Source organism: Sinocyclocheilus grahami, unplaced genomic scaffold (genome assembly GCF_001515645.1).
Source record: "Sinocyclocheilus grahami isolate Dianchi unplaced genomic scaffold, SAMN03320097.WGS_v1.1 scaffold87.1, whole genome shotgun sequence".
Taxonomy (NCBI): Eukaryota; Metazoa; Chordata; class Actinopteri; order Cypriniformes; family Cyprinidae; genus Sinocyclocheilus; species Sinocyclocheilus grahami.
Window position 1 is genome coordinate 685,155 of NW_015505266.1, and position 14,319 is coordinate 699,473.

General features: G+C 36.0%; 1 protein-coding gene across 1 annotated transcript in view; it reads right to left on the reverse strand.

Moving 5' to 3' along the window:
- The window catches only part of LOC107586933 (rho guanine nucleotide exchange factor 18-like), a 76,429-nt gene that overhangs the window by 45,326 nt on the left and 16,784 nt on the right, over positions 1-14,319 (reverse strand). Inside the window, exons 10-15 of the mRNA XM_016274497.1 lie at positions 9,888-9,952; positions 9,644-9,698; positions 5,634-5,784; positions 4,276-4,382; positions 3,999-4,139; positions 3,660-3,910 (exon numbers count right to left, since the gene is read on the reverse strand). Of these exons, the coding sequence (XP_016129983.1) occupies positions 3,660-3,910; positions 3,999-4,139; positions 4,276-4,382; positions 5,634-5,784; positions 9,644-9,698; positions 9,888-9,952 (770 nt within the window). The remainder of the gene's footprint in view (positions 1-3,659; positions 3,911-3,998; positions 4,140-4,275; positions 4,383-5,633; positions 5,785-9,643; positions 9,699-9,887; positions 9,953-14,319) is intronic.

Sequence of the window (14,319 nt, forward strand, 5' to 3'; positions counted from 1 at the left end):
GCTCTGCGTGGCAGCAAACTCAAGGACGGACTCTGGTTCCCCTCAGTCTGTGAAGATGCTTCCCGAGCTCCAGATGCAAGGAGGTTCTGCAGGTTCTCCACTACAGAAACACAGAGATATACTTCAATATCTACATTTAGCGCTCAAATAATCTAGTTTGCTACCAAGTGCAAGATTACATCATGACGCCAATGCTTAAGACAATTAACTTATTCATCAGGCCATCAACCTGACATGTTACCTTCAGTAATGGCTCCTTTGAGCAGCTGCTCCCCCTGCTGGAGTTCCACGGCATCGCCCCTCAGCAGCAGACGGGAGCGAGAGCTGGCGTCCTCTAAACCGGCCACAGATTCAGCCAGCTCTGCAAACAACTGCAGCTTCTCTGTGAGGCTCTGGGCAATCTGAGTGTCCTTCAACATCAGGCGATCTACAGAAAAGAGTCGTAGATGGAGTTTGTTTGTTTGTTTAATGCCATTACAGCTTCTATGGCTATTTTCATGGAGAGAAATATTATGGCTGAATTTGATCATGTTTTTATAATTCCTTTATGCTAAAAACTCCACAACTGTATTTGGCTTAACTTGGTTAAAAATGTCTTCAAAAGAGTTGCCGTAGATGGAGTAAAATATGTTAAAGAGACAAAATCATTGATAGTATTTACAATTTTTCAACAATATAACATTATAAATGTAACAGCAAACCATAACAATGCAAGAAACAATATTTTTGTGGAAAATGTGATTTTATTACAAATTGAATTTGTCAAAAGAACAGCATTAACTAAAAATCTTTTTTTTGTCACTTTTTTTTATAACTAATTTATATATTTTTTTTCTTATAACTAATTTATATTGTTTATTTTGATTAATTTAATGCATCCCTGCTGAATACAAATATTTCTTATAAAATATAACTAAATTACATCAAGTATAAATTACACATTTTATAAATAACACACGACATGACACATAACACACAAACATACACACATATATTTATAATAGTTCATATGACTACATATTTTTATAATATATTTATATTATTATAATTAGTACTCAAACATTTAGTATTATATATATACACACACACTAAATATAACTATATTAATATAATTATAAAATATTAACTATCATATATAGTATAATAAATTATAGTATATATAATATATTTAATAATATTAATATAATAAGCATTTGCACTAAAAATACTTATTTTTGACAAAAGGATTTGCAAGGTTTCAGTATGAAAACACAACTGCGCCCTCTAGTGACAAAAGATCCTTCAAATCTCATAAAAAACAACATCACACAACATCAAAATGAGCAGAAAAACCATGAATGCCATTACGAAACAAGCTACGTTTTACCTTGAAACTCTCGGAACCGGGCGACTCTGGCTTCCTCTTCCTCGCTAAACAATCTCTCTTCTATATGTGGACAGCTGATGGACAGGAACCGAGGAGGAACATTTAAAAAACAATGCAGACAGAAGTACAGACACAAATGTGAGTACCGTCTGACACAGACCTCTCCACTGCCTGACGGATGTGGGTGATCCACGTGTTGCGATCTTCTTTTGAGGCCGTGTGGATTTCGTACATCTCAGGTTCGTTTGAGGAGGCACAGATGAGGAACATGGCCCGTTCCTCGTGCGCCACCTCACGGACGATCAACTTCTGCAGTGAAATAACAGATGGCTTGTTGTCCTAGCAGAAAAACAGCACAGATGAGTGCGTTAAGATAAACAATTTCTCTTCTTGTATAAACCAAAAACAAAGTTCTCGCACTTACCACAGTGGAGAACACGTATCTCTGGTCCTTTTCTTGCAACAAGATGAGAACATCAGTAAGAAGGAGAGCTAGAATATCTGCAACAGAAGAATCACAAACTTCAATTGTGCACCAAACAAACTTGTGTATATGGAACCCCTAAGGGGGACAAAAAATAAATAAAATGGAGGAAAAAATATATTTTGATGCTTTAGCGTTCTTTGGCAAAACTGTTGCAAATTTTTGGGGAAACACAAACGATATCCCTTGATGGGCTCCGTACTTATGCATGGGAATTAATGCTCTCATAATACCTTTAAGTCGACCAGATGCAGCTTTCCAGTTGACCATGCCCTCATACAAGAGCTTGCGTCGCCCCTGAGAAAGGTCCTCCTTCCGGAAAACGCGTCCATCTTTGATTTTCCCAAGGGACTTGGGCTCCACCTTAGAGGCGATGTCCCTGAGCCGTGCTTCCTTCTCATAGAGACTGACCTGGGCATCCACCTGAACAATGACGTCTTTGATTAGAGTGAGAGCCTGTGCTAATCCTTCATGTTCCTCTGTCCCGGCTGCAATGAGAAGAAAGCATTTAGAACCTTGCAAATCCATAATATCTGGATTGTTTCACTGGACTGCAACTACCAACCTTCTGTGTTGTGCAGGATGCGCTCCAGAAGAACAGGATACTTTGTGATTCGCTGCGTCACCAGCAAGATACACTCTGGAATGCCTAACCGCCGCACTATTGGCAGATTGCTGATTTTCTGAAACACAGTAAGAGGAAAAAATGATTTAAAGCAGCGCTTAGGACAATCTAGCAAATGTTAGCCACATAAGATCTCAACATACTCTCGTGAGGTTCTGGAACTTCTTGTTGCTCTGCAGTTGCTCTTTGTAGTAGTTGACCGCTTCAGTGTGCCGACTGCAGAAATCCCCATAACTTTCCTTCATTCGCTCTCCGGAAAACTAAAACCAGACACAAACAAAACTTCCTGTTTCTTACTTCCTTCTCAATATTTTCTTCTTTACACTTCCTGTCCAACATAGCATGTATGAAGCAAGAAACGAAAGACAGGAAATGTGAAGCAGGAAGTGTAGGATAAGAAATGTGAAGCAGGAAGTGTAGGCCAGGAAATGTGACAATAGCATGTGTGGAGCAGGAAGCGAAAGACAGGAAATGTGAAGCAGGAAGTGTAGGCCAGGAAATGTGACAATAGCATGTGTGAAGCAGGAAGTGTAGGCCAGGAAATGTGACAAAAGCATGTGTGGAGCAGGAAGCGAAAGACAGGAAACGTGAAGCAGGAAGTGTAGGCCAGGAAATGTGAAGCAGGATGTTTGAAGTAGGAAGCATAAGACAGCAAATGTGAAGCAGGACGTTAAGGACAAAAATTGTATGACAGGATATGTATAAAGCAGGAAATGTAGGAAAGGTGATATGAATCAAGGAGGTATTCCAACAGCAGGAAATGTTGGGAAAAGGTGGGGTGGACAGGAAGTCTGAAGAAGGAAGTATAGGGAAGGAAGTGTGAAGCAGGAAGTATTATAAAAGCAGGAATTGTGGGGTGAAAGTGTAACAACAGGATATGTGAGCAAAGAAGTGTAGGGCAAGAAATGTAATGACAGGATGTTTGAAGCAAGAAGAGTAAGACAAGAAACGTGATGGAGGAAGTTTAGGGAAATTGTGTGAGAACAGGAAATGTAGGGAAGTGTGAAGCAGGAAGTATGCCAACGGCAGGAAGTGTGGGGCAAAAACAGGATGTTTGAAGCAAGAACCAAAAGACTGGAAATGTGAAGTAGAATGCATAGGGCAAAAGGTTGACAACAGGAAGCAGGAAATGTAGGTCAGGAAGTGTGAAGCAGGAAGTATGGTGCTAAATTTAGGGCATGTACCTGGGATATAAGGATATCTGAGAGTTTATGGATGGCATAGTTGCGATCGCTGCCCGGCTGCAGGGATTCTGCGCGACGCTCCCGGAGGCGGGACAGGAAGAGGCTGTGCAGCTCCAGCAGGCTGTCCAGCCGGGGAAACAGACAGTCCAGCTTCCTGTCATCCAGCTGTAGCGCCTCCCGCAGGTCTCGAGCGTAAACGCGGAGCATGATCTTGAGCGTCCACACGTGGTGTATCTCCGTCTGGATGAGCTCTGGAGGAGACAGGAAACGCATTAAAGAAGATCTGGAAACAGTTTTTCGAAGTTCTCAAAGCAGTGTGGGTAGCTAAACAACTCTAACCGTATATAACATCCTGTCTCTTGATCATTTCCTTCGAATGTTTCTTCAAGAAGTGCTGATCCACAGCCAGACTCCAGGACTCCACCTCGAAATCTTGCGCAATGGCTTCCAGTTCCCCTTGTACTGTGGCGTAATACGCATCTGTGCACAGTAATGATAAAACTCAGTACAAAGTGTTGCTCAATGCTTTAAAAAAAAACATCATAAATTACCCATGCCGCTTTATCATACGTTCTGGGTGTTCTCGATGTTTTGGCTTTGAAAATCAAGCCCTCACCTTCAACGATGAGAGACTCCAGCGTGGTGGAGGCGAGAGATACGGTGTCGTCAGTGGGGCGCTTCATCCTGAATGCGTCAACCTCATTCATCTCTCCTGTGATAGAGCTGCCAGAGAACATGAGCATGCAAACGCCGCAGTCATTACGAGGGAGAAACAAGAGAACATTCTTCATTTGTGTTGATTTATAAGCCTCACACTTCTACACAACCTAATTGCATCATGACCAACAGAAATAATAACACTAAAGTAAAGACAGAAATGCATGTTAAAAATGCTACATTATATTATAGTAAATATAATTAGTGTAGTTAAGAGTAATGAGAATAAAGTAAAAAAATACAATTAAAAATAATAATGTGTATAAATAAATGTACATTTTTTATATTTGATTTATTTTGTTTTTTTTAGCTATTATTTATTTATTTAGTAATATGATTTTTTACTAATTTTTATAAAACATTGTGTATCAGGGTTACTATCGTTAAAAAAACTAAAACCATAAAAAATGTTTATATAAACCATTTTATTTAATGGTTAAATAAAAAAAATTGTATTACTTTAAATAAAATAAACATTAACTGAAATAAAATAATAATAGACTTTAATTTAATTTCATCTAGTTGCCAAGGCAACATTTCTCATTTTTGTTTAGTTCATGTTGAAAAAACTAAAATAACTTAAAATAAAACATATAACATATATAATAAGTAATATTATAATAATATAAGATGACAGAAACACAAAAAATTACTAAAACTTTAGCTAAAATTATAATGCAAACAATTTCAAAATAAAATTAATTCAAAATAAACAAAAACTATATTAGAATATCAATGATTCTCAAATTACACTGGTGTATATTTAGTTTATTTAAACGTATGATTCAATATCAAATATCATATTAATTATTAAATACATATGTAAATAGATTAATGTTAATGAAGTGCCATGTTAAAACTCATGGATGCACAACATTGTCAGATAAACATATAAGCAGGTATGGGTCCAAATTTTTTTTACATTAACAGCACAATATCAGGTTATACAGGTAATGTATACATAGAAAGAAAAAATAGACAATTAGTATAAGCCAAATTACATCAATATCATATCAGAATGACAATTTATTGGGAAAAATGCATTTACAAAGTTAAAAAGCGGGTAAAATTGATACATTTATAGTATGTATATAATGATTTTAGATCTTGGTACATCCCAATATGTAGCAATTACATATTTTGTCATATTTACACACACACACACAAATTATATATATATATATATATACTTTTTTTTTTACACATGTAAGCTTGTGTAAATCACAGCATGTATGACTGAAGGCACACGGGACTCACCCGCTGCTGTTGTTGTGGCTGACCGTAGGGTTGCTGGAGGCGGCAGGTTGGGCGTTGTGTCCTTTGGGTGGAACGGTCATACCTGAAGCACAGCGAGACGTCCGGGACGAGCCATCGACAGGGGTCAGGGCAGAGCAGGGGTCCCTCAGACCTGTGGAGAAACGAGACGGGTCAGTGCGGTAGCAGTGCCTTAAAAACGAGCGTGGCATCGAGTCCAGGAAACGGCAGGTGAGTAAGTCACGACGGAGCAGGACTCGAAGTCCGAGCCTACGGGACAGACCCCAGGAGACCGGGACACGAGCGCCCTTCCTCTGAGAGCCACGGACTCTGGGTGAAGCCAGTGCCATGATGTCTGCTCCACGCTGGATAGCAGAAAACACTGATGGAGAGGAAGACGGTGGGCTTTATAAAGTGGAGAGTGGCTTCTAGAAATCACGCATGTGCCTTCCTCCTCACCACCCTCCCATCACTGTCCTGTTGAGCCGGAGGAGGTTTTGATGCAACAGGCGAGAGTCTGTGTCTCACCGTCTGATTAGTGTGAGCGTATAAACCATCAAGATCTATTATCATCTCCAGAGAGAGACTGACAGCTAATAAAAAATTATAATAATATGTTCTTATTACACATTTTAAATACAAAACTAAATTAATTATTATATCTATTTTTCTATGTACCTATATTTTTATGAATAATAAATAGTAATTTATAATAAGAAATATTAATACATTCAGCTTCCAAAATGTAAATTTTGAAAAAAAGCTGCATTTATATTTCATAAAATTACAATAAACATGCAGTAATAAAATATGAAATTAATAATAATAATAATAATATAAATGTTATAATAATAGTAGTAGTAAAAAGTAGGCATAATATATAGTATAATAATAATAATACTTTCTTAAATAACATTGCTTTTTTATAAATATCTATAATATTGATCTAATATTATATATTAATGGATACTGCAATATAAACAAAGCAGACATAAATGCGGTAAAATTACCAATATTCAGCTGTAGCCCCTTTATGCATTTATAGGAAGATGTGCTTCCAGAAGGCTCTGGATGAAGCATGTTTTCCGCTGGGAAGGGAAGCATTACAGGCTTCATCCGCGCTTCTTAAAGCAATTACCACCTCGGCCGCGGTCACAGCGGGAGCTGTTTAACGAGACGTCCAGAGCTCAGGAGTAAATCACAGCACTGCACTACACTAGCAAACTGCAAATCTTCTGTAGACAGAGGGTCATCCGGTTTATTTCATGACACAATCTTACAAAACAAGACAAACAGAATGACTGGGAACGCAGAAGTCACCATCTTGAAATTCTACTCTACTACCACTACTAAGCACAACAGTGAATTGTGCAGCTGTCTATTGTGTTCAATCCTCAGCATGAGCAGTAAATCTTGATCAGATTTGTGCGCTAATTAATTGAAGAAGCGTGATTAACCTCTTAAGTGCTTCTCTGAGTGCTGGTGAAAACGAGAACAACAGCCAGATGACCTTAATTTGCTATCAGGGGACTCCGATCAGCATCTGCCGCCCAGCGTCTGTTAAACAAAACAAGCTCCTCGTGCACCTGCGAGACTGGACCAAACAGCAGATTAGCAGAAGAAACTGTTGTTTTTGAGATCATTCACTGGTCGCTTCTCACTTGTAGTACGTTATTATGTTTTGTAATACTGTATCATATGCCAGTGTTGTTATTGTTAAAGGGATAGTTTGCCCAAAAATGAATATTCCGTCATTTATTACTCACCCTCATGTCGTTTCAAACCCGTAAGACCTTTGTTCATCTTCAGAACAGAAATTAAGATATTTTTGATGAAATCCGAGAGCTCTCTGACCCTGCATAGACAGCAAGGGTACTACCACGTTCAAGGCCCAGAAACGTAGTAAGGACATCGTTAAAACAGTCCACCAACCTTAATTTTATGAAGCCATGAGAATACTTTGTGCGCAAAGAAAACAAAAATAATGACTTTATTCAACATTTCTTCTCCCCTGAGTTACCGCCTTCCGCCATTTTGGAGAGTAGCATGACGTATGCGTAATCAGTGTTGTTTACGTTCAGGGGAAAGGGCGCACATGCAGGGTCAGAGAGCGCTCAGATTTAATCAAAAATATCATTTGTGTTCCGAAGAGTCTTACGGGTTTGGAACGACATGAGGGTGAGTAATTAATGACAGCAGGGGTGTGAATAAGCACTGGATTCATGATTCAATTCGATTACAATTATCATGTCAACGATTCGATTCAATTTGATATCACGATTATATCGAATTTATTTTGTGCATTTTTATTAAATTATATAAGCAGGCTACTTCTTAAATGAATGAATTAATTAATATATGAATTATTGTTAAGAATTAAAGTAAATATAACTTCAAAATATACAAGCAAATATAACGTAATAAAGGGGGGAAAAGACAATTACAAGTGATAAACAAAAAGCACTTTTAGTATCAAGAGTGCTTTAAGTATCGGAAGTTTACAGATAATCATAGTTATGAGTTTTTCTTTTTTTCTCAGCAGATTATTACTGATGAGATCACACACTGTGGCAGCTTTAATAGACTGCATTCACACTATTATAGATCTATAGTGTTCCTGTGGCTCAGTGGTAGAGCATTGCGTTAGCAGCGCAAAAGGTCGTGGGTTCGATTCCCAGGGAACACACATACTGGTAAAAAAAGTATAGCCTGAATGCATTGTAAGTCGCTTTGAATAAAAGCGTCTGCTAAATGCATCAATTAATTATTAATTAAATTAAATTAATCTATTTCCACATATCAGATGTTTTGTCCTGTTCTGAAAACATAACTGACTGTGTTTACATCAATTTCGTATCATAAAAGTAGATGCAAGTGCATTTACCCACAGCCGCGAGCTTCAGGACAAACAAGCACAAAGCGCACGTGAAAGTTTCGTGCATCTAATACGTACTGCATTCCAAACAGCAGAAATGTAAGCGTATTTAAAGTAAAAGACTAAAATAACAGCAAGTGGAAGCACTGTCAAGCAATACGCACGTGTCTCACAGTGCATATTCTGTGCAATGAAGCCCGCCGCATTTGTCTCTAGCACACACACGTGCCATATACGCGAAAAAGCCAAGCTCCGATTTAAAAATAGAGAGTGCATTTTTAATACTCGTGTATGCGAATGACGTCATAGGCTATAATCGATTATGGTCTATGACTGCATCAATGCAGAATCGTCAACATCCGCATCGCAATACATAAATGAATTTCAACACCCTTATAAATAATAGCCTACTAAAATAAAACTGTCGCACATGCAAGTGAACATACGCCCACTCTCTCGCAAACAAAACATTTGGGAAATTAAATTTACTAAATTGATTTGTTCGAGTGACTACTTCAAACGAGCCAATTCAAAAATGATTCACTCGCTTAAAAATGATTCACTGATTCAAAAATGATCTGCAGATGCAAAAAAAACATGCGCAAATTAAAAACTGATTTACCATTTCAACAACGATTCACTAATTCAAAAATGATTGAGCAATTCAAAAACGATTCACAGATTCATTTGACTCCCAATCCTGACGCCTGTGTGACTATTTACAGTTAAATTACAATTTTATAGCATAAATAAACTTTTTTCTTAAATATACATAATATTTGATCAAATTCTATCATTCATTTCTACGTCTTCGGATTCATTGGTGATATTTAGTGTAAATAACTTCAACTTTAGTTTCAATTGCTGTGAAAACAATTCAAATAACATGATTTGAAACCACAGTGTCCCTTAAATAAATGAACGCCCCATTAAACAAATCCAATATTAACCCCCATTACCTTGTAGTGTTTTTCAATAGCGACTTGACTGCAGTTGAACTACTTTCAGTATCACATACAAACATTTACTACAAAATAGTCTTTGGCATCAACATGTCATCGGATGAGCAAACAAACACTGATTTGATCATCTACTCAATGAGCATCAAATACAACACACACACAAAAAAACTGCTTACCTTGACTATGCGACTGAGCTGCAGCGTTTGATGTCTTCTGCGCCAAGTCTTTTGTCTGCGAAAAACAAAAACACGTTTTTACTAACACAGAGACCAGCTTAGTTTATCATTTACAACAAACCGCACTCTGCCAGTCCTTTGAACAAAGACAAACTCTTTTATTTTCTGTAGGAGCCCAATTCATTTGATTTAAACAAACAGAGTGAAGTCTGTTCAACAAAGTCTAAATGTGAACGAATCTTACCTTGTTTTTGCTGCTGCACTCGGGCAGCAGGTTCTTGCAGCTCTTGTGGACGTTGACGGCGCAGTCTGACGTCCAAACGCAGATCACAGATCATGGTGGAGAGAGGGACAGGTTAGTGCTTTCCTTATCAAAACCAGTTTATCAGACTGTCCCGTAAACTGAATTTGCATGTGAAGGGGAGGACTTGAAGAACAGGGGCGGATGTCGTAACACTACGGGACAGTTGTTTCACAATGCTGCTTTTATTGTCAAAAAAATATCAAAGAAGTAAGTCAAAATGCACTAATAAATCTGAGAGATATTTGTATTTAAGAGCATAGTGTTTTTCTCCATAACGTTGCAACAAAAAGATCTGATAACGCCAGCAAACCAACTATCTGCGCAGGTTTATCGGGGGTAAAGAGCTTTCAGAAGTGCTTATTATCCATTCAAAAGACCTCTGCCACATCCCTGCAGGCCATTTTCCACTTTTCACCTCGCAAAGTGACCGATTTCATCCATTTAGCCACAAACCTAAATAGAAACACAGCAAACTGAGGCTCTGATCAATGCCTACTGCTTCACAGGACCTCCAGAGCAGAAAACACTGATATGTGACAAACTTCATGTTGTGCAACATAACTTTAAGACACTTTATTCCATAGAAATATGTAACATCCATTAGTCCATGACTATTTGCTTTGAGAGCGTTTATAGAAATGCTAGCATGAATGTTGAATTTCAACTCAAGTAGACGTATACATTTAAATGTACTTTCATTCTTTCTCATCCAGTTCGCAAGGGCATATATAATTTTGTATCCAATACAATGCTCCCAAAAATGAAAATGTCCCTCCAGTTTATACTAACTGCTAGCATCTAGCCACAGCACATTGCTTGGATAATTACTCAACAACCAAACAACAATCATTCTACTCGTAAGAAATGTGTAGATTAATTAAAAAGCTCAAAACAAAGATGAAAATGTATTTGATCACTGCATTATTTAGATCATGAAACAACTCGGCATAAACAGTGGCATGAATAATAATCATTATTATTATTACTACAACTACTAATTGAAAAAAAAAATTGTTATTAAAATATTCATAATTAAATAGTTCATAAGTTGTTATTAATATTTAAATAATTCATAAGACTTGTTTGTATAGTTATCATAAATATAATTTTGTTATCGAGTCAAAAATAGAAATAAATAAATAATACAGAAATAAATAAAATACAGAAGATAAAAAAAAGAAACTTAACTTCTGTTATCCATATCATTTATCGGACATAAACATGGCATTAATTATATTCGATAATAATATTGTTATATTCAAATTATTATATTAGAATATTAATAATGTACACAAATTAATACAAATAAAACAGAAGTAAAAAAAAAACAATATCCATTCTCCATATCAGTTATCAGACATAAACACGGCATCAATCATATAAACGAAAAAATTATTATAGTAGAAATAGTATATTAGAATATTCATAATGCATAATATTATTAAAAATAAAACAGAAGTGAAAACAATTAAATCTATCAGTTATCAGACACAAAAATTATCTAGTAATAATCATGAAATCTCCATATCAGTTATCAAACATAATCACGGCCTTAGTTTTATTAGACAATAATGTTATTATATTGGAATATTAATAAATGCACACAAATTAATACAAATAAAACAAAAGTAAAAAAAAGAAATAAAACATTCTCCATATCAGTTATCAGGCACAAAAATGATCTATTAACAATCATAAAATGTAATCGTAGTTGAGCTCTATACTTTAATAGTCATTGTGTTAATAATTAATTAAAATTATTTTTTAATTATAAAATTAATCAATTAAATGTATAAATTAAAAAAAAAAGATTTTTATTTAAAATAATTAAATAACTCTTTTATTTTTTTGAGAATGATAAACAATATATTATAAAATAAAACTAGCAGATCACATTTAAATAAGTTCCAGTGAAGTCCAGACCAGCATAAACTGTAAGCATTTAAACTGTAAATACACTTAAAAATCTAAAATTTTGCAATTCAGCCAAACCCCTGTAATTCTTAGTAATAAAACGGAAATAAAACACTTCTGCCTGTGACCAACATTAAGGAAGTCCAGAGAAAGGCTTTATTCAAAGCTCATTCAGCTCAACCTCAAGATCAAACAAACGTCTAATGACTTTCTGGGACGTCAAATACGGCTGAAAACGAGGATCATTCATAATCCTGTTATCATATCACATGATCCGCCCGCTGGAATGTGAACGTGGGCCGAACGCAGAGTGTTATTTATCTCCCGCTCTGAGCCTGGGTCATCAAAGCGCAGCTCCAGAGAGCCGACGGGATGGTGCACCTGACCCTCAGGCATGCGGAGGAGGAGAATCTGGACAAACGCAATTAACAGCATGTGACCGTCCTGCTTAGGACAGCTCCAGCATCCAAACTCCACTATTCCTCCATAAACAGATGAACAGTGCTTAGAAACTTCACCAAAACCACAAGAATTACACGGTCAACTAGAACAATGAAACAAACTCTTGAGTATTAAATGACTCATATTTGTTGTTTCCAGCTTCTGTATCACAGAATAACAATTTTCAGAACAATGCAAGACTGAATTAACCATTGATAAGATAGGAGGTAATATTCAACAAGTTGTTGTATTAAAAAACGAATTAAATGTTAAATCTGACCCAAAATATTCTAATAAAATGCTTGATTTTGTTTATTTAGGCAAGCTACGCTATTACTATTCACTTTTATTAGTTAGTAGTTTGCTTGCTATTTATTTATTTTCAGATTTCAAAACAAAATTTGGGGGGATTTGCATAAACATAATGGAATAAATAATGACAATGATAATTTAAAAAAAATGTCATGTCTATTGATATAGTATAATAATCATTTACTTAAAATCAGTTCTATATCTCTGTTATTGGAGAAAAAAATCTGCATTGTAAATAAAAACTTAAATAATACAATAATTAAATAATATACTTATAATATAATATAACTTAACATAATGTAATATAATAATACATATAATAATAATGAAAGTTTTATGAGAAGTATAATGCAATATTACATATTAATATATAAACCATTATTATTTCAAACAAAAATGCATTTTAATAAACAAAAATATAAAATAAATGTATTTTTGTGCAGTAACCTAGAACTAATTATTTAATTGTATACTTGTTTTTTTTACAATAACAATTATTATACTATAAGAACAGACAGATGCATTGTGATTATTTTAATTTATTATTATGTACTGCCAATAGATAATAATAATATTTCATGAATTGTAGTATTGTTAAATAATATAACTTATTCTTATAAAATAACTTATTTTTAAATAATAAAATAAAAATGAATGTATTATAAACAAATCAGAACCAAAACATATTTAAACGAATGCTATGATTGTGAAACTATATTTCATCACTTTTACTATATAAATGTTTAATTGTTTTATTTTTTAGGTTGTAAGTAACCTACTTTTTTAACTTGCCAGGCTTACAGTTTTTGTCAGGTGGACAATAAAACTAGCAAACAACAAGAACCAACACTCCGAACACCCTAGCAACCACATAACAACCAGCCAGAACACCCTAGCAACCACATAACAACCAGCCAGAACACCCGAGCAACCACATAACAACCAGCCAGAACACCCTAGCAGCCCATTCTAGTAGTAACTTGACCTCATTATTGATTAGCTGGGATTTACGTTGTAATGTTTAACTAACGTGTTAAATATTTTTGCTACACACAATCAACTCAATGTATCGCAATTAGCCAAATGAACGACTATGATAAATAAATGAACGAGTATGATGAATAAATGAACGAGTATGAAAAACAAAACGTCTGTGAGTGTGACTGAAGTTCCTCAAGTCCTGCATAACACTGACCTGGTTGACTAGCCAATGAAACTCAACACAATGGCCCCTAAGCTGACCTCAGAGCCAGCAACTGAGCCAGCCTTCACTTATTTGAACGCAACTGTCAGTTATAAGGTTAAAAAGAGCCACCTGTAGCTGAACATTTACCTACGCGACGTAAAAAAGCAGCCGTTTGCAGTGAGTTTGAACGTGTTTTAGCGGCTCAGTGTTTATTAGCTCTGTTAGCAAACACCTGTTGCTCTGAACTAACTCACCGTTTATGTTCTCGCCTGTTACAAGCTCATCACCTCAGACAGCACTCTGGTTTCTATGACAGCCGCACAAAAACACACAACACATCACCTGGCAACCTAAAAAAGCAGCGCCAATCGCGACTGCTGGATGTAGATTGACTGTCCCAGCAGCACTGCGCCGCGCGGGATTATGGGACATGAGGCGCATTCCACAGGCTGAGTCCCACATTTAAAGCGACAGGCGCGATTTTGGAGTGGATTGGATTTTCAATGTGTTTGTAAGTCA